Source organism: Cordyceps militaris (genome assembly GCF_000225605.1).
Source record: "Cordyceps militaris CM01 unplaced genomic scaffold CCM_S00006, whole genome shotgun sequence".
Classification (NCBI taxonomy): Eukaryota; Fungi; Ascomycota; class Sordariomycetes; order Hypocreales; family Cordycipitaceae; genus Cordyceps; species Cordyceps militaris.
In genome coordinates, this window is record NW_006271974.1 from 457,346 (window position 1) to 477,672 (window position 20,327).

Below are 20,327 nucleotides of genomic sequence, written 5' to 3' on the forward strand. Positions count from 1 at the left end.
GCAGCCATGACATTCTAGCCTGTCGCATTCAGTTTTGTTTTTCTCGGCATGATAGGAAATCTTCGCTCGGCACTCTCATCCGTGGGGAGTGCCGTCAAGATCTGTAGGTCTATACCTTGGCTCCTTGCGAAAACCACTCTAATTTCGCAGTTTATCATGATCATGCTACGACGCAAGCTCGGGAGAAGACCCCTCGCGCGAAGCGCCTGAAACTCAGCGCAGTACCAGTCAAGAGCTACGGAGACAGGAACGAGGAAGTGAAGACGGAACCTTTCGATCAAGTCTCGGATTCAAACCCAGGTGGGTTTGGAAAGTCGTGCGCTGATGGCGCGAGCCAAGGCAATCACGCTCTGCTGTCACCACCACCATCACCAAAGAAGCCCGACCTGAGTCAGCCACACAGAAAAGCGCGATGGTTTCTCAAATTCCGCGCGCGCTCCGACCAGAATGAATCTGCGTCAAATACCGACGATGAATTCGATGGGGCGCGCACAGGCCTTTCAACTAGGGACATATTCAAGAGGAGGCGGCGAGATGCCTCACGTCAAACGCCAAAACGGCCTGGGAGGTCACCGCTGCCCAAGCCTGTCAAATTTGCAGACAATACTGGGAGACCGGTACGACCTAGGCAGAGACATCCAGTCGCAGATGAACTACCCGATTTAAAGAAACTGACGCTCGAGGCGGAGCCGACGATCTCAACTGCAGGGGACAAAAGATTTGCTGAACGATTCCTTGCTCCGGTAGAGATATTTGACTACGTACCCCGCTATTCAAACACGCACGAAGATTTTTCGGTCAACCATGATGACCGTATTAATGCCATCCTTGATGAGAAGCAGCCGTGGTCGCTTGAGCTCAACAGCGCCGTGGTAGAAAGCATCCAGGCGCAGCGCAAGACGCAAGTATCTGACGAGGACATCACGCGCGAGTACATAACAAATCTACAAGACTATGAGGTCCGCTCACCTTGCCGACCACTACTGCTCTCATTATCCAGCGAAATGAGCAAGCGAACTATCAGCACAATACGCGCGAGCCCGGACGCTGTCCTTGCCAAAGCAGCTGACTCGACACCGTTGCATCGCCATGACTTTTGCAGGGTTATACCGAAGACAGAGTGGCTTAATGATGAGGTTGTGAACGGAGTTTTGTCCTGGCTGGACCAGGCGGTCAATCACATTGGTGGCGTCAATGACCCGAGGACGCAGACCAGGAAATGCCTGGTCATGACATCTTTCTACTACAAGCAAATCAAGACGGCTTGCAAAAATACACAGAGGACTCTTAGGCGGAAGGGGATCACGAAGGATAATTTGCTCAAAGTCAACACGATCCTTCTGCCAATCTGTGAGCATTCACATTGGACGCTAATGGTCATCAACCCATCGAAGAGGACCGTGGCCCACATCGATTCGTTGAATCCGCGTGGGAACAAGCCGGTCACAGAACTTGCTCTGTTGTGGATGAAGGACGCGTTGGACGAAAAGTTTGTGCCCGCAGAGTGGTCAACGATCAAATATTGTCATCCCGCGCAGACAAATGGATACGACTGCGGTGTACATACGATATGCAACGCCATTTGTGTTGCTGTTGGCGTTGATCCATCTGAGGCATATAAGGCTGTAGACATGCCTGCACTGCGCCTACAGATGTCGGCGGTGCTGGTTAATGGCGGATTTACTGGAGAGCTGGATCTTTTGGGTTTCTGAGCACGTGGACAGGGCAAGAACCACGGGTTTGTATTATACTGCTTGCTATCAAATACTGATATCCCTGTGCATTTTCATGGATCAATCTTGACATTGGGGCCCATCAACTCCCGGGCAAAGTGAGCCCGTAGAGTTGAACAAGCAGGCCACAGTAACCGAACACCGTCTGATTGCTGCCTTTCCCGGGTACTCTCGACACACTCGCTCGTAAATGTACCGAGGGCGGGAGAATCCTCAATAGAAAGCCGAACGGCGTCGATATCCACAGATACCCGAATAAGGGGGGTGCATGGATGAACGAGTTAATACGAGATGGGCTGAGACCAGTCCCTGTTTGGTGGGATATATAAAGGCGCGAAAAAGAAAGAGGGAAAGATTGATTGAGCTGAAATTCAGTCTGGGCTAACGCGGAGATTGACGCGAAAAAAAAAAATCTTTTCTTTTTCGTTTCAATGCCTTGCTTTGCTGGATAGATGGTTGCAGCAATGCGCAACGAACTAGCGCTGGCGCAGTGTGTGTGGGCGGGAAGATTTTGACAGCCACTGCGGGTCAACCAACCGTTGGGTCCGACCTGTCGGGCCGGTGTTATTACCTGGGGTGAATTGTTCAACTATTAATGTACATTCTAGCGGCGCCATAGGTACGAGGAACCATGGCGAAGAAGAAGGGGTGTGAGTTGGATGAAAGCGCAAGATCAGTCTGAACATTCGGGGATATTGGTGGAGCGTTCGCGCGCATCATATTCCTCCTTTCAACATCAGAAGCAGCTTTGATTGATTTCCGGTTAAAAGCCTTTACGGAGTAAGGACCTCCCAACTCGCTCGGTCTAAAAAGGCAGTCACCCAACCCAAACAGAAACCATAGTGCCCTCGGAATCTTCAACTTCAACGGCACACTAACTATTGAACACACACGAAGCAATCTCGCGCAGCATCAAGCTGACCTTGAATGCCCCCGCCCCGATCCAGTCGCCACCAAAGTCAGACGTGCGGCGGCACATCTTCTAGGACACGCCGCGTTGGCCGGCGCCGCCTTTAACCCGGCGGCGTAGGCCCGGTGGACCACCAAGTAATAGTTGCGGCAAGGTGTACGTACGCGTCCCATGGGCAGCCACTCATCGGGCCGTTTCCCGGTTCTAATAGGGTGCTACTGTAGCACCTCCCGCGGCGACAAATTCCCGTGGCCATTGCGAGCAACAAGGACGTGGCTACTATCTTGACGGCGCCGGAGAGGAGCGGGCTGGCCGACTACGTTCCGCGTGGGCTCAATGTAGGAGACTGTACCACGGGGGCGATGCGGGAACCAGACCCGTCAAGCTACAGCGTGGTCCTTGTACCAGCGATGAATGCGGTCTCGGGTCTGGACACAAGCACGGTGGCGATACCGTGGCGGACATTCAATTCGCGCGAAACACTGGCTGCAAGTAGTGCGGGTGCCGGTTCGAATCTAGCGATACTTTAGCGTAAAAGCAGAATATATAGTTAACTCCCTAGAGAAACTCGCTTCTAATATGTGATACGGTATGAAGAGACACAGAATACTAGCAACTTGATGCCTCTCTTATATGTGTCATATCTTTGCAATCGACAGAGAAGCTCTCGTAGGACTTGAAGTAGACCACTGTACGTTTGCGAGCGATTCTGCAAAAGCTTCGGGCGACAATAGCAGTCCCTATTACCTGGCGGCATTATGGATGCTATTAGTAGCTGCCGAACCGGCGCGGGTATACCGGAGCCGAAGAGCGACCAACATCAACATCTCCATGTCTTTGAGTAATTTACAGACTCAAGCTAGTGGCTGAGGTTACACGCGTCCCCGTTGTCTCTCGCAAGTCTCACAGCACTGTCAGGCTGGGTAGTGTCCCGCAAGTGTGTCGCCGTGAGTTCTCCAGACGATCGGAGTGGCCGTCCTCACTGAGTTGGTTAGAGGCAAGCCACCTTGTTGGGACCAGTCGTAGAGGTGGCGCCGCTCAGCCCAGCAAGTGCGGCAGCCGCTTACTAGGAAAAAACTTTAGCTATTTTTGTACGTCGATTAATGAATTGGTGTTAATTAGCCTCGCTTGGCAGTTAATCGGATTCTACGAATGAGATATTGGTCTCCTATTATTCTCTATTGAAATTCGTACATGGGTATTTACGGTTTTGCATTCGACAAGTACTTTGCCACACACAATCTCAGGCCATCTTGGCTCTGCATGCATGTGGTGCCAGGATCAAGAGCGAGGTTTTCTTGCGTTTCTTGATCTGAAACTGGCTGCTAGGCTAGGGGCAGTGGGGGTCACTGCGGGCTTCCCGTCGCTGGAGCATCAGACCGGTTGCTCACCTTGCCTACCTGACCTTCAAGAGGCATTATTAGGTAACTAATGCAATAAGTAGAATGGGGAAGCGGTCGCGTCCTTGAGCATGTTGTTCAAGGCGCTCAGAGCAGCGAGTCAAGGCCCTCGTATTGTGAGACTGTACACTAGTTAATATAATAATCAAGGAGAAATAACTACCCTTTGCACTCGCAGCTGATTGGTAAATGGAAATGCTCTACACTGTGCAGATGATCAAAAACAGACAATTGGGTTCACGAGTGTGGCAGCCGATGCAACCCCATATTGCAGTTAAGCCCTCAAGTGCCGAGCCCTCCAGAATACCCGAATATTAGGCCTTTTTTTTCAGTTTTCTATCGAAGTTATTAGTTGACGCAACCAGGCGGAGGCTCCAACCTCGAGTCTGTGATCGAGTGCCTCGTTGTGATGTAGGCAGTAATAATGAAGTAGTGCTTCTGGTACATGGCTGGCCTGGCATGGCATTCACAGAATCAACGGCTGCACCACAATGTACGTTTTTCGTCTCTTTTACTGCGGGCCCATGCAATAAATTTGCCTTGATCGAAGACGGGAAAAGCCACTTGCGAAGCTTTGCATTGCATTTCTGTATACTGTGCATGTGGCAACCTCATGACTAACAGGTTTATTGACATTGATGGAAGTTGTAGGTCGCAATCGCCTTGGCCTCGTATGATTATAGTTCTTTGCCAATAGTTCGGTAGCTAAAGATGGAAGTGACCGTCCCGCTCGTTTTTGGGGGCCAATCAGTGGCACTACATAGTTGGTTTGCTGGGGACTGTTTGTCACAGAAAAATGGACGATGGTCTAACAAACTTGCTTGCGCGGTATTTTGGAGGGTTCACGATTGGCTCCTCACTGAAGCGCGGTCGAATGGACATGGCCCGCCATTTCCGAAAACCGCGATCTCGCATGCTCACCCAAGCCCTCCGCGCTGGCCATGCAGGTTGCATGACGGGTTCATGTGCCGTCTGCAAGTAAATGGAACGCTGCGCTGTACAATCGGCCCAGCAGGGGAGGCAGTATCCAACGGCAACAAATCTCGGAATAGGAATGGTGCCCGAAATGGAGCTCCGCAGGTGGTGAGGGCTTGCGCATCACTTGATATAGGGTGAGGAGAAGACCGAATATAGCAAATGGTAGGTAGCAAGCAAACGCAAGTATGTAGGGTACTGACGTGGGGTGGGAACGAGTCGATTACTGCATCCCCTCCTGCCTTTGTCCAATTCGAACCAATCTGGGTGGATAATCAGGGCTGGGGAACCAGAAGAAGAAGGTGAGTGTGAGGGATATCGCCCAATGTTGACGCTGGAAGAGAATAGTCTTGGAGTGTCGCAGTCGCAACGAAGCGGAACCCGACACTAATAACTAATAATACTACTTTATTTATTAGGTATTCATTACACAAAACCTAGCAACGGTGGCTATTTTGGTATCGGCGCGCCATAACTACCTTGACCAGGCCAGTTGCCAGTGGCTGTCTTTGAAAACAACGCTGAAATGAGCTTCGTCGAGACCTGCCGTGGTCAACGGTGCATGCGTCTGCGTCGTATTACAAGAGATACATTGTGACGTGCCCCGATTTGGTGCAGACCCTACCTAGTTTTGCCTGGGCCCCCGATCTATCTACAAATTATGTACCTAGGTAGTCATGGTGGCCTTGCGCTCGAAGTCTAGATCAGAAACGGGTCAGTGAAGCACCGATTATCACATTAGATGGGCTTTAAATTATCAATGACTGCCATTTGAAGGTGCAGCTGGGGGCATGTTACGACGAGCAAAATATAATATTTTTCAAGGCTTGCCGTGTGACTGGCTTGGCAACCAATATCACAACGACCCACGGATCGCCACAGCTTCTCTCAACTACGCCGGATATCATTGCCCATGCTGGCATTCCGTTCGTGGGCCTGGTATCAAATGCCAGTTTTTAAACATGTACGTTTTGCGCACATGAACATCGTCATGGTCACAAGGGCGTGTCGGAGGTGCTAGTCGAGGTTAGATTTCGAGCCTGCGAACAATCGGGCGAACACCCACGCGGGCGTTACATAGTGATTGCCGCCATTGCACTGTATTTCGCTGGGCGTCATGCGTAATGCCCTACCAAGCCATCCGCCGCAGGGTTCTGCAGGGAAGCAAACAACCCCCGGGATTGATAGTTGTCGCCGAGGGATGCAGACGAGGCCACTCCAACTGTCGGCGTTTTGTTTGGGCGTAGAAGCGTTGAGATGAACAAACGCATTACTGGTGGGATAATAAACCGAGTTCAACTGCGAGTAAGCGAGCATTCATTTCGGCAGCGGCCGTCGCCAATGTGCCAGTGGGACTTGCTGGGGAGAAGGGCAGGGCCGAGGTCCGACATACAGACGGCATGACCGACGGTCGTACGACGTCGTGGCGGTACTTGAATAAGCCACGGGTAGAAGCACTGTTTATGTACGTATCGCAAATGATGAAAAACCAAAACAAGGGCACAGGGATAGTTATTGATCTTTTTCGAACCACTGCGTGTTTCTCGGAAGCGGGCGCGGTGCGGACACGAAAAATCTTCTTGACAACCGGGGCATTATTGGAACAAAGAGGGGAGGGGAGAGAAAAACGGGCCACTCTGCGACCCGAACATGATTGGGCGCCAGCTTTGCTGAAGAGATGGGAAAGCCTGTATTAATAGTTGTCCGTGCCAAAAGAAGGGAAAAGGAAGTCAAAAAGAAGACGAGAGTTGTCAGCGAGAGCGGTCCGTTTGGTGACACAAGGGCGGGGCACATGGATCCGGGAATGCCGTAGCGGGGGCCGTGTCAGCGATGCTTGCGGTGTAGTTGCGAGTAACGTGTTAATTCCTCATTAATGTTGGACGGCGAGAGATGGACCGAACCGAGTTGGGCTCGAAGAAAAGGCTTCAATGCACGAGTCGCCATATTGGGGCGTCGTTGGGGGCTGGGTGAAGGCGTGGCTGCGCAGGGAACAGCAATAGTTAGTGGTCGTTGTCGGCCTGTTGGTGGTGTTTGGCGGTGGCGGCGGCGGCGGCGGCGGCGGGTGTGCAACGCTCCCAGACCGCTGGCAACGCTACAGAGTGCAGGGTTTCTCACACGCCACCTCGCCGGTGATGAGGCAAACATGGGTGCGGGTGACAAGCGACATGTTAGTTTACCTAATAAGTGACGAGTGGTACTGAGCACTGACTGACAAACAAGGGTGACAATGCGCTGAACTAGCCGAGGGCTTGCCGTCCATTGTTCTAGAATGCCAAGAGCCGAGCAGGCTCTCGTGTTTCCTGAAGGTGCCCAGGCGGCGTCGCCTATGCAGCCCTATCTGGATCTCAATCGCAAGATTTATATTATCAGGGGTTTCGTCATCCAAGGAAGTTGTTGAGAAAGCTTTTCAGCGAAATGCTCCTGTGATGTCTGCCGCCGTCTCTACGTGGCTTGGTTCCTCATCCTGAGGTCGTATCACCTTGTCCACCTTGTCCACCTTGTAATAGGTGCTTGCGGGACATTGGTCACTGATTGATGTAATAATTATATAGGCGCTCTACATCTCGCGACAAATCAAACCTTGGCCCCGGAGCAGAAGACGGATTCGTACCTAGCCAGCCAGACACATTGTGCTGCGAGCAGTTGGTCGAATTCGTGCAGTCCACAGAGGTGTTGTAAATTAACCAAGCCCGGGTTGCATTTTTTTTTTTTCATTAATCAATATCTCGTACGAATTACAACGGACACCAACATGGCCACTGCCATTCAGCCACCCTCAACTATTAGAATACTGGTGCTGCCCACGGGATGAATGGAACGAACAACAGCGCGCCAACGGTAATTGGGACCACTGTACGGAGTAGGTACTAACCTGGGTGATAAATGGGCCTTGGGCTTTGGGCTCGGAGCTTCTAGCGTCCTTCTAGCTCTAGGACAGTGCTCTGTCTGCAACCTGCCTACCTACAAGGTACCTAGTAGGTCCCCTATTTGATATATAACTACCCCTATTCTGACGCGATTAGGCTACTTGTAGATAGTCAATTTTTTTTTTTTTTAGCTGGGTTAGACAACATAGCGTCGCTATAAGGAAAAGTACATGTTAGACACGTTCCATGTCTAGTGTAGGTACTTAGAAAGGTACCTAGCCTCAAGTCCATTTCTTACCCGCTTTTCTTACCCAGAGCGGTCACTGGTTGAACTTGGTTGCTTGACTACCTATGTACCTACGTATCCGTACATTTAGAAGCTGGCCGTTTTCTCGCCACCGACCTAGGCAGAGACAGGTGCTCAGGACACCAACAGATATATACGTTTTTTTACCTCTTGGTAGTTCATAAATCTCTAAGTCTTGCTTGGTAATTTGGAGTGCTGAAAACCCCGGGGCACCAAAATGTTCAACAATTGTAACCCAGCCGTCTGGCACGTCCCCGTTTGCAGGTAGGTACCTAGGTACGCAACTACGGTACCAACCTATGTATGTAGGTACCTAGTCAAAAAACTTTAATAGCATGGCTTGTCCTTGCTATCGTCAACTAGCGGTCCAGCGCCCACCGACTTTGCGTCAGAAATATGGGGCACTGCACAGCCCGACCCCAATCCACATACGTATGTAATTTGTTGTTAGAAGACTCGTTTCGAAGGGTCACGAGGAAATACCTGATTCGCGGAGGGACAAACAGCGTGGCGTGTAATCGAGGGAATAATGAAGAAGAAAACCCAGACTGCGTGGAGACTTGCGCGTCCAGTATTCGAGTAGGACTGTTTAAGAACCCTGGTGTAGAGCAAGATGGGCGCGACGCCGTGCGGATGCCGAGTTTCGGAAAGATGCAAGATGAGCCGGCTCCAAGATGCGGATACAGGCAGACACGTTAAATGACAATTGACCGATGTGCGAGAATCGGCGCCTCTTTAAATCAAGTCGGCATATCGGGGAGTCCTGTAAGGATGCACAAACTTTGTAAATACACACGAAAAAAAGTACAGGTATTATCCATGTACTTATTACCAGATTGCCATTGCACCATTGCACTCCTGGTCAGAGCCCACTACTGGGGCAACAGCCTCTCGCCATTCGGCGCGTGCATCACCCCATGGTCCCGTTATGGCTGCAGGCCGGCCGATATGGTGAAAGCAATACCTGCAGGCGATGGCAAGGCGGGTGGGTGGTAACTATGGTCCGACACTATGTGAATCTTGACAACTGAATAACGCATTGAGGATGCGAAGCATAAGTCTATTGGCGCTGCGGCTGGCTTGCTTGCTTGCCTCGCACGTCTGTGCAGGTCTCATCCGGCCAATCATCCAATCCATGCACTTTGCGTCAGCATGGTGTCGCGGCGGCTCGACCTGGCAGCGGACTGGCCAGAGGTGACCAGGGCAGGCGTTCTAGAAACAACGTCGGTGGCGCTCTGAAAGCCGTCGGCCGGTACATCTCAAGGCTCAAGGACACGGTAAGCCGACGCGACCAAGACGAGGGCGGGCATTGATAGCCGCTACTGGGCTATCATCGTGAATAATAAATGCAATCAACACTGGTCTGCCATCGCCTTTTTGCCGCGCTCCTACCGAGGTAGGGACTTGGCGAGTCTGTATTGTATGTAGAGAGGTACCTAGGTGTATCAGACAAAAGCATTGCGCGCATTGCTTTTTAGGCCCGTTTGGACGGGTGGGCTGACAGGACTTGTATTCTAGCGCCATCCATGCCATCCATAGACCTTGTTTCTCTGGGACCCAGAGATCCCAGCAGCCCAGCCCGGCGCCACTGACCAGGGAGGCAAAGAGGGCCCCGGCGGCCTGAGAGGAGGGACCCAGAGGGTCCTGGCTGGTCTTTCTGTCGCTCTCCCCGGAATGCACTTCTGTGACTTTAACTAGCAACCTGTGCAGAAGCAAGAAAAAAGCTCCGATCACCCCCCCTCCCCCCCTTTCTCCTCTTTCTTCTACGCCATCTTCGCTGCGGCTTCCACTCGACTTTCTTGCCCAATGTTTCTAAAACCCTGATGGGGCGTATGCTCGATTGCCTTACCATACCCCCCCCTCTTCCCTACCAGTAGTCCATCATTCCATTCCTTGTTACAAAACTCGGTCCCTCCCACAACTCTTCTACATTATTTCCCTTTTTTTTTTGACTGTCAGACTGTCAGACTGGCAGACGACCGCCCTTCCTAGCGCCAGAGCAACATCTACCCCCCTGCAAGCCACCAAAATTAGAAGCTGCACCAGTTGTTCTTCACCACACCATTCGAATACCATCGCCTCCCCGCTTCCGCCATCATTTCCAATCCTGCCTGGCACAAACACACAAACACCACCACGCACCCCAATTCTCTGCTCTCCTCGACCCTGCATTCCAACAACTCGGTGTCCTTTCGCCATTCTCATACCTCCATCCGACCGTATCGCTGCACATGGTCTTTTTTCTTCTCTCCTGCTACACCTCTTTCTGTCGTACCACACTTGATCCTGTTGTCCGACGTTGGCAAGCGACTTGATTCTCTCAACATCCGTTACCGGTATTCTGGTCCAGACATCTTGGTCACACTATTCCGTGCACCCGTACGCCCTCGTTTCTCGCGCCCCGTCTGTTCGCAAATCTAGCGTATCTTTCTTTCCGCTTGCCGTTACAACTTACACAACACTCGACCTTGCTCTTCCACGCTCTCACCGCGGCCTCTGTTGCGTCCCCAAGCGAGTCGCTCCCAATAGCCTCCCTTGGTTTGTCGCAATCACTGGTCCGCTGCCTTGAGAACCAAACTCCCTCCGCGGGGTCCAAAGTAGACATGGTTAGCCTGATGGTAGACTTGACTCCCAGTCCTACTGAATTATCCCCGCGACCATCTTCCGCCTTCGAAGACTTTTTCGAAATCGACACATGCTCGCGCCCTACCAGCGAGCTTTTTACCTCACGTCCAGGTTCTCCCAGATACATCATGGCGGCTCATCAGCCCCCGACCCTGCGGGAGATTCTTCACGACATCTCGCCTCCTCCTTACACTCTTGCTGCCTTCATGGCCTATCTATCTCAAAACCACTGCATGGAGACGCTTGAATTCACTCTCGATGCTCAGCGCTACTCCAACTTCTACCAAGATCTCGCCTCCGAGGCTGAATCCGTCACCACCGCCAACGCCCGCCTCTCTGCCCTTTGGCAAAAGCTCATGCAGGTGTACATTGTCCCTTGCGCTCCTCGTGAGGTCAACATCCCCTCGCGTGTCCGCGATCGCCTTCTCATGACCCATTATAACCCTGTTCCCCCCCATCCTTCTGTTCTCGACGACGCCGGCCGCATCATTTATGAGCTCATGAATGACTCGCTTCTGGTTCCCTTTCTCGAATCCGTCGCCCCGCTGCACATCGAGCATGGTGAGGAGCAGCTTCGCTCCCCTCGGTCTCACACAACCACCAGGAGCCGAACCAGCCAGAGTCTCGAGTTCGAAGGCCTCACCGACGACAGCGAGGGCAACTCTCCCGCCACCAGCGAGCCCATGACCCCTCCGACGACTCCGCCTACCACCTCAGACTGGGCGTTCAACTCATCTCCTGGCGGTCTGCAGCGTGCTGTTGCTGCGCACAACAAGGGCTGGAAAAAGATGGGCGAAAAGCTGGGCTTTACTCGCAAGGCTTCTAGCCGACGGCCTAATGCCGCCACGTCCTCCTCCTCCTCCTCTGGCGTCGCCAGCCGTCGCGGCAGCGGCAACAGTACCACCTTATGAAGGTGCGTGACCACGACCATGCCCGACGGCCATATCAAAAACCGTCAGCTTGTAAACTTTCGGTTTACGAGCGACCCTCGCCAGGTGCAACATTTCGATCACTTTGGCGCTGAGTGGGCCGGGTCACGGCTCTGCAAAGGCGACCTTCCCGCCACTTACGACTCTTGTGGCTGGGAAGCTGCATGGTGGCACAAATAGACCGCGACTGCGGCTTTCTCGCGCTATTTAACCCTTTACGACACGAATCTGGAATCATAATGGCGATTGATTTTCTGGAATTTCATTAGTGTTTATTCAAGCGAAACATTTTCGATGGCTAAGAGCGTTGATTCTTCTATTAGACGACCGACTTCTTCTTTCTTCTAGACATGGTTTGCGATTTTCCCTTTTCCTTCAAGTTGTTCAACAGCGAACGACATTGTCATATATTTTAGAGGACATAGGTACGACGGATCGGAGTTTGGGGCTTACTTTCTTCTCTGTACATTAGTTTGCAGCATTTGCTTTGCATCTGCACGAGACGCCACCATATTTCTATGGCGCAACACACTTCTTCCCAATGAGACTTTGGCTCTGCGTGTACGCACCAGACCACTATTGCTTCCTTCTTTGACTACTACCCTCCCTAACTATTCTGGCTTGTGACAATGTGACATTGTCCTCATACGCGCGTACCACCGGCCAGGCAGCGGCGTTGATAAGACGGCTCGCTTAGCTTAAATATATGCTTGGTCATAGGTAGATTGTAGATAGTGGCTAACATGGCAGGCAAACACGTTTATAGGCGGCAATTCGTGGCAGTGAGCCGGGCTGCCAGGTAAAGAAACCCATAAATACTAGAAGTCGTAAACTATGGTTTTGCTTTTGTTTCAATTTTCCGCCCAAACAAGCCAGAGGTACAGACCCATAGAATATACAGTTTAAAATAAAACACTAGCTACCTAGCTATTAGTTATCACTCCGGTTTAGTCAGTGTTGAACTCGGAATACAAAGGAAAGTCTGTCTACTTCAGAGCTGCGCGACGAATAATGTATATTTTTCTTTCATAGTATCATGCAAACGCGCACATTATTGCACCGCATTATGAATTCATTTCTCACAGTGGCAAATAGCAAAAAATACATCTTTCTATAAAAGGTACCTTGCGTAAGACAGGCGGGCACACACGACCAGTTGCGCCAATGTGGGTGGGGGTGGGCGTGCGGCGTTGCGGCGCCTCCGCCCTTTGGTTCTTCTGGTCGTCGTCGGAATTGCGTCCCATGACTTTTTTTTCCGGGAAAGCCATCGGCTTGTGGTTCGTCACTGAGCCCCGCAAAAAAAAGGAACCAGCAGAAGAAGCAGAAGAAGCAGAAGAAGCAGAAGAAGCAAGCAGAAGCAGAAGAAGAAGAAGGGCTGGGTGTATGACCCGATAGGTTGGGGCGGGAGCACAATTTGGCCTGGCTCTAATAAATGGCCCTGCTGCCCTCGGTGAGAGGGCGCGCGATACTTGTTAGGACGTTACAGCCCCTCTCTGACGGATGTAGGCAACAAGGCGCAGGCCACCTCCTCAACAGAAGTGACTGCCAAAGTACAGCGAGAACATGTTTAGCCTTCCTGGGGTTTGTCGTGTCGCGAGTACATGTTCCAGTCGAGCGAACTTGCAAAGTCGAGCTTGCCTTGCTCAACCTGCTTACGGGTGGCCGACAGCATCGGCTGGGGGAGACCCATATACTTGAGAAAGTCCACAGCTGTCGGAGAGATAACAAATTAGTATCAAGTAATAATAACTGCCGGAGCAGTTGAGGTATGTGTCAAGGGCGGGTTGTTGTCGATAACGTACTGTCTTTCCATTCCTTTTCCTGTCTACGACGATCCCACTTTAGTTCTTCGGTCATGATGTCGATAACTTTGGGGAGAGCCTCGAGGGCTGCTTGAGCACTGAGAAAAGCCAAGCGCGTGCGTCTCGCCAGGATGTCGACAGGCGTCTGTGCGTACTCGTGTCGACAAGCATATCGCACCTCACCGTCCACAAAGGGATAGAGCTGCGAGATTCGCTCGCCGCGAGCGGGAAAACGCTGGTTTGTTTGCTTGCAAAGAGCGGCGACTGACCAGGCACGATCTCCGTAGCTTTCAGTTAGATGCTTGGCAACTTCAGTCTCGACGCCGAAGTACTGGATCAAGGGGATGAAGTCTCGACGCCGAAGTACTGGATCAAGGGGATGAAGAGCGTCTTGCTGAAACCGTGTGCTCCAATCAGTCTTACGTTGTGGGTTTGACACTTGCCGTCCAGGATGGCACCATCGTCTACAAGGTTGGTCCCACTGACTCGCGGAGCATCCTCGACGGCCCTGGTCTTGAGGCCAAACTCGTCGACAGCGACATCGACGCAGTCCTCAGCCATCTGACGATACGTAGTCCATTTACCACCAGCACAAGTCAGAAGGCCCGATTGAGAGACGAATGTGAGATGGTTGCGCACCAGCGATTCGGTGTTCTTGGCCTTGGGGTCTTTGACGAGCGGCCGGATTCCCGACCAGGCGGCCAGAACGTCACCGCGGCGGACGCGGATTTCGGGAGAGAGGTAGCCTCTAATTTCATCAAGAATCCAGTTGATAGACTCCTCGTCCGGCACAGGGTTGGGGGTGATTGCGCAAGGCGAGTCTGTGGTGCCCGCAATCGTGTTTCCCTGCCAAGGGAGAAAGAAGATGACTCGGCCGTCAGAGGTGGAGGGATCCAACAGACCCATCTTGCCTGGACTGTAGTAGCCTGGCAAGATAACATGGACGCCCGAAGACGGCGCAACGATTTCTTTGCAATTTTCGTCGTCTAGCTTGCGGATGGCATCTGTAAAGGGACCTGTGCAGTTCACGATACACTTGGCGCGCACGGTAAAGTCCTCAGCAGTTTTGCCATCGCGAACAGAAATGTTGTCACGTATCTTGGCGCCACAAAGACGGCCTTGGTCATCCTTTAAGAGACCTGTGACTTCAGCGTGGTTTGCCACGGTGGCACCATACAGAGCAGCTGTCATGGCAATGGAGACATTCATGCGAGAGTCATTGTGTGCTCCGTCGTAGTATACCAAAGCGCCAACCAAGTCAGTCTGCTTGAGCATCGGAAAGGCTTCAAGAGCTTTGCTGCGGGTGAGAAAGTAGGAGCTCTCAATGCCTTCGCTTCCAGCCAGGAGATCGTAAAACTTAGTTCCAGCCCAATAGTAGGGTGCCTTCCACCATTTATCCAGTGGTAGCATGATCGGAAGCCACATAGAAAGATGCGGCGCAGTCTGCAAAAAGTACTTTCGCTCTGTGAGGGCCTCGCGGACCAGCTTGTACTGATTATAGTCGAGGTTCCACACAGCCTTTTCCAGGTATCGAACACCACCGTGGACCAGCTTTGTGCTCTTGCTACTGGTGCCGCTGCTAAAGTCATCACGCTCCACGACAGCAACGCGGAGGCCGCGAGTCACAGCATCGAGAGCAATGCCAGCACCAGTGGCACCTCCACCAATTACAAGCATATCATATTCGTCGCCGGCCGAGCCGCTACTGCTTAGGCGCAGGGCATTGAGTTGTTCCTCGCGGGACTTGACGTGTGGGAATCGTGGCATCGTAAAGGAGCCATCGGGGGCATATGTCGGCGCCGGCACTGCGGCTGATGAATGACCAGGAATGTTTCGTGGGCGGTAGCTGTAGACCAGGACAGCTCCTGTCGTCACGACGGCTACGGGAAACAGCATGCGACGCAGTAAACGTCCACCGGCAGACATGTTGGCAGCGGACTTGTAAGGGCTGAGTTTTCGTATACGATTCGATTAAGAGCTAGACAAAGTATAGTTGACGATGGGTTTCGCCGTTTTGAAGCTCCACGTTGCTGGTCAAACTTTCCTTGTGTGCGATGCGATTGAGCGTGACACTGCTTGCGAAATGGAGATGACGTCAGATCGCGTATCGACTTGCAGATTCGTACGGAAGCAAGATCTGCTACTTCGATATCTTCACGGCAGGCGGAGATGATTTGTCTGCCCTTGGCGAGACGAAGCTGAGGGTGACGAGACTATAAGGGAAGGGTAGATGGCACAGCTAACCGCGCCAGGAAACTAGAGAAGTGCTGATGGCGTGAAGCTAGCTCCATGCGCGCAGATAGATGGCCACACTCCGTCACACGCCTGTGTGCGACTGAAAATTTTAGGTTCGACCTGACTAGTCTTGGAAGGTAAATTAATACACGTTCTAATATTGCAGAATAAATGAATATAATAATTTCCATCAGAGTATCAGTTGTTTTTGTCCAGCTGTAACCAGGGACCAGGCCAGCCACGGAACCATCTTCGCCCAATTGAACCTGGTGCCGGACGCACACGCTCATTTTGGTGGCTGGCAGAAAAACGCGAGATCTCGCGCGGCTCTTTCTCAAACAGTGTATAAGATCGGTATAATCTAGGTCTCGAGATGTCTGGAAATTAAGGGGTGCGGAAAATTCCGCGGCTACTACTTGGTACTGCTTCTCTCTGTATCTGTACCGCGGCTCCGATCAATCAATGAGCTCGACTCAATTGCCTTCCCCCGCTTGCAGTAGCTCATCTGCCAGCCTTGCCAGATAGAACCTGCGTGTCTCTTTTGGTAGTTTCTGGAATTGCTTCGCAATCTTGGCGACGTCTTGTCTGCCCCTTTCATAGGCGGCTAGATCCCTATTCCCGTACACATCTCGCCCAGTGGCGTACCCAAGGTCTAGGTCGCGAAAGAACGTATTTACTGCTACACTCATGTTTGTCATGGGCGTTGCGGTATGTAGCCAGAGAGGTGGTAAGAATAAAACATCGCCAGGGCCAACAATGGCTTCATAAGGCTGTGTACGAGCGAGCTTTGGCGTTTCCAGCAATGCAAACACATCTACGCTGGAACTGGAGGCGCCGGGCGCAAATGCCAAATACGGTACATCGCTTGGTGGAAATATAATCATTCTCTTTGATCCGACAACCTGCGCGTACACATTGGCCATGACCTATCCGAAATTAGTTGGGACACAGATGGGCAGCAAGCAACCTTATTAGACGTACGTCATAGTGCAGCCACATGTTGACTCTGCCAGAGACGCGCAGCACAGAGCTGAACAGCTGCTTTTTGACATAACTGAGTTGTTCTGGTAGTACGAATTCCGTTGCCAAGTCAGGAAAGTCCTCTTCCAGCTTGGCTGGCTGCTCAGTCGGCTTGTCATTCGACAGTGAGCGCAAGTACAATCTGTCCCCATTCTTGGCTCTAGCCATAATGGTACCAAAGTCGCTTGTGACGTATTGAAAGTTTTTTGCGTTGAAATCCATCTTGCCGTTATCCGGTTGGCATTCGTGGACAACGACCTGGTTCACGGGTCAGACCCGAACAATTGGTAAACATGCAGAATGAACTGACCTTCTTGTCGCTTCCCACTTTATCGGTCATGTACTCAGAATTCCAGTTCGCAAGACAGTCTCCCAGATAGAGATTCTCGATCACCACAGGTTCGCCACGCTGAAGAAGACCTTCGAATTGAGATGCCGAGTTCAGGCTAAGGCGCGCAATGGTCGAAATGCTAGCTTTTGCATCAAGTCTACCGTCTTCGCTATCACGTTTCTGGGCAGAAGTGCTGCTTACGACGCGGTGTGAGGATATATAGCTCACCTTTCGGGGTTTGGGTGCTTCGTCCGGTGGCGGTCGGCCACTGTGGAGGATTGCAGGCAACTGTGCTTGATAAATATTTGTCTCCCAAAATGTTCCCATGGAAAAGCAGGTCGCGCCACCTCCAGCAATGATAATGCGGCCGTCGTGATACAAAGCCGATGAGCCAATCATAAATGGTTTGGCGGCTGAATTGTCTGGACACTGCTTGATTTTCACGACGGTGAAATTAGAATTAGACGAGGTCAAGCAGTACATTGCTTGTCCATCAACAGTCTGATCTTCAGCCATGCCTCCGCATATAATTGTATTTCCGTTGATGTCAATGACTTGGGCCCCAAAGATGGAAAGTTCGGGACCGACATCGTTCTTTAGTTTCGTAAAACTGAGTGTGGGCTATTCACTGGTGGTTAGCTGTCTTCTGATGAGGTGATAAAAGCTACTTGCCTGTTGAGCAGCCGCGTCTAGTGTCCACTTGTATTTCTCTTTGTTAATTAGGCCAGTCCTTTCAATGCCACCCCATAGGAATCCTGCATATTTGCCTTCGAAGGATCCCACGGGGTTGTTGCATAAAACGGAGCCAAATGATGGCCTCGGCACCTCTCCAGTAACCTTGCATTGGAGCCAACCTTGTTCAGGGTTAAGCACAAAATAACTCCCAGATATCTGCGAAGGGCCTGATTTGCCTCCGGCTACAAAAACCAATGATGTTCCCGGCAGTCTCAAGGCGGAATGGCGGTACAGAGGAGCTGGTAGCTTCCATGTCGACTGCCAACTCGGGTCATGGCCATTTCTGAGAAGCCAGCAATCGGAAAAGGCGCTAGCTGGGGAGCCGCGGCCTCCTATAAGTAAGATGCCGTGGCATCCCAGGTCGGTAATAGTGAAGCACATGCGCGGTGATGGGCCGGTTAATGGTAACGTCGGGGAGGATGTTGCTCGGCCGTCTAGAGAATAGATATCAGAGCTATCCTCACGAGAATTGGAGCCCAGCCCCATCATGTTCAGTCCGAAATTCCGCCCCTCTACATCTTTCAAGGTCGCAAATGCTCCGAATCGGCGTTTGCTGCTACCGGTAATTGTAGTGAGATTCATAGTGAGCTCCGTACTAAGTCTTGTGTCGGTTGGTTGCAGGTCCGCCGTTTCATTCATTGCCTCTGAAGTCTCAGTCGCCGATGCGTGGAGAACGAAGTAATGGCGCGCAAAGAGCATAAATTCTTCCCATTCGTCAAAGGGCTCGATATCGTCCAGGGCGACCCTTTCTTCGGCACTTACAAACTCGCCACAGCACCAGGCGTCCCACAAGTCCCAAATCTGCACACTGGACCATCCCCGGCTCTTAAATCTCTTGAACTGGTCACTGACGGTCGGGTAATGCCCAACAGACCGAAGCGGCGTCTTCAGTTTGTCGAAATGCCTAAGCATTGTCTGGGCGAAAGGGTGGCCACGACCGTAGGGCAAAAGTTGTTCCAGGAGGCAGAACTCAGCCTTGCCAACAGAACTAGCCCACTCAAGTAAACTATCCGCAGATTCGGTATCCATGTAAGTGATGGAAACTTCGGCAACAAAGAGGACAAGGCAGTCTGACAAGTCGACCAGAGTTTCAAGCACCCGGCGGAGTGCTTCCAATTCGCGAAGATCGCATCCAATTTGGCAGTACTTTTCACTCTTCAGCAGTACAAGATCTTGATCAGAGTCAAAAACTTTGAATGATGACCCGAGTAGACCCTTCAACTGAGGTGTCTCCAAAACAATCGATCGCTTTTTATGCATGAGATCTGGGTAGTCGACGTCAATAAACAATGCATTATTGCAGCTGTCTCCATACCGCGCATGACATTGCCACGGCAAGACATCGCTGTGCACCATATTAATAACCGCGATTCGCGCAGAAAAGCCGATCTACTCACCTTCCACAACCGAGATTGATGACTACTTTCCGGCCAGCAGATCGTAAAAGAAACTGCTTGACAGTAACATCAATGGCTCTCAATCTCAACCAATATCCACGATTGATCAGGGGCGCTCGCCGCTGAAACTTCTTGACGAAGTAGCGAAAATAGTGTGGCTCATCTGGGTAGTAAAACCTTTCAACACTGCGCTTGGAAACAATGCTGCTACTGTTGGTCTAGGGAGTAATATAATTAGACATGCACACGCTAGATTCTGTCACATCTCATATTCAAAGGTACGCCAAAGAAAAGTCGGGCAATTACTTACACCCATGATCAGGTCGTCGAGCGCCGGGGACCTTTGCGTCGGAGTAGGGACGGGTTTCGTCGGTATCAACGATGCTAGCGACTCCATATCTGGACTGGTATCTGAGAAGTAGCTACAAGGCACCAGTGATGTAGCGCAGGATATTTTGGACCGCCTCTTGAAGGCCGTCGCATTTGATGCTTTCTCACTTTTCAGCAGAGCTTTCTGTTTTTGCGGGCTGGCCAGTTTTGGGCAAGGTGATTAGGTAATAATCCAACGACTGGACACAAATGAGCGTGTCGTAGATGAACTCATTGCCTGATCGTAGGGATGGTGTATTCCACTATTGTTGTTATCTCTCTAGAAAGCTTCCATAGCACGAGTAAGCTGCGAAGAAACGAGGTCGGTTTATGAACAAGGGTGGTGCTGCCCATCCACGACCAAGTGGTTTATTACAGGGAATAGCTGCCCATGAAGGGAATTAATTACCTAGTAGACACTGGCCAGAACACACTGTATTAAAAAGAACTATAAGGGAGAAGGGGAAATAGAATGAGAAAATTACAAGGATAAGAAAGACCAGAATAATAAAGAAGGAAAAGAAGGAAAGATAAGAATACGAAGAAAACAATAATTAAGAAAATAAAAGCATAACGAAGATGATAGTGGTTTGTCTCCCTTATTAGTGCTGCCAAAGGCAACAAGTGGATAGGAACAGCGAGTCTACTGCCCACGCAATGGGGCAACGTAGAAATAATATCTACTCGTGGCA

The 20,327-nt window shown here is 51.3% G+C and overlaps 5 protein-coding genes across 5 annotated transcripts; 3 read left to right on the forward strand and 2 right to left on the reverse strand.

Moving 5' to 3' along the window:
* Positions 1–48: 48 nt before the first annotated feature.
* CCM_07436 (Ulp1 protease family protein) lies at positions 49–1,712 on the forward strand (the record flags this gene model as incomplete). The annotated part of the gene is made up of 2 exons (XM_006672577.1): positions 49–103; positions 151–1,712. 2 exons carry the CDS (start codon positions 49–51, stop codon positions 1,710–1,712), a joined length of 1,617 nt encoding a protein of 538 aa, XP_006672640.1.
* A 6,697-nt stretch (positions 1,713–8,409) lies between these two features.
* Positions 8,410–8,891, forward strand: CCM_07437 (uncharacterized protein; the record flags this gene model as incomplete). The annotated part of the gene is made up of 3 exons (XM_006672578.1): positions 8,410–8,456; positions 8,556–8,624; positions 8,660–8,891. The coding sequence occupies 3 exons, from the start codon at positions 8,410–8,412 to the stop codon at positions 8,889–8,891; spliced, it is 348 nt and encodes a 115-aa protein (XP_006672641.1).
* A 249-nt stretch (positions 8,892–9,140) lies between these two features.
* Positions 9,141–11,728, forward strand: CCM_07438 (Regulator of G protein signaling superfamily; the record flags this gene model as incomplete). Its single annotated transcript, XM_006672579.1, has 6 exons — positions 9,141–9,177; positions 9,252–9,469; positions 9,732–9,833; positions 10,227–10,411; positions 10,500–10,747; positions 10,794–11,728. 6 exons carry the CDS (start codon positions 9,141–9,143, stop codon positions 11,726–11,728), a joined length of 1,725 nt encoding a protein of 574 aa, XP_006672642.1.
* Positions 11,729–13,313: 1,585 nt separating this feature from the next.
* Positions 13,314–15,474, reverse strand: CCM_07439 (glycerol-3-phosphate dehydrogenase; the record flags this gene model as incomplete). The annotated part of the gene is made up of 3 exons (XM_006672580.1): positions 13,314–13,456; positions 13,549–13,942; positions 14,035–15,474. The coding sequence occupies 3 exons, from the start codon at positions 15,472–15,474 to the stop codon at positions 13,314–13,316; spliced, it is 1,977 nt and encodes a 658-aa protein (XP_006672643.1).
* Positions 15,475–16,256: 782 nt separating this feature from the next.
* CCM_07440 (leucine carboxyl methyltransferase) lies at positions 16,257–19,663 on the reverse strand (the record flags this gene model as incomplete). Its single annotated transcript, XM_006672581.1, has 7 exons — positions 16,257–16,709; positions 16,765–17,061; positions 17,114–17,314; positions 17,363–17,755; positions 17,918–19,214; positions 19,267–19,484; positions 19,577–19,663. The coding sequence occupies 7 exons, from the start codon at positions 19,661–19,663 to the stop codon at positions 16,257–16,259; spliced, it is 2,946 nt and encodes a 981-aa protein (XP_006672644.1).
* Positions 19,664–20,327: the final 664 nt, after the last annotated feature.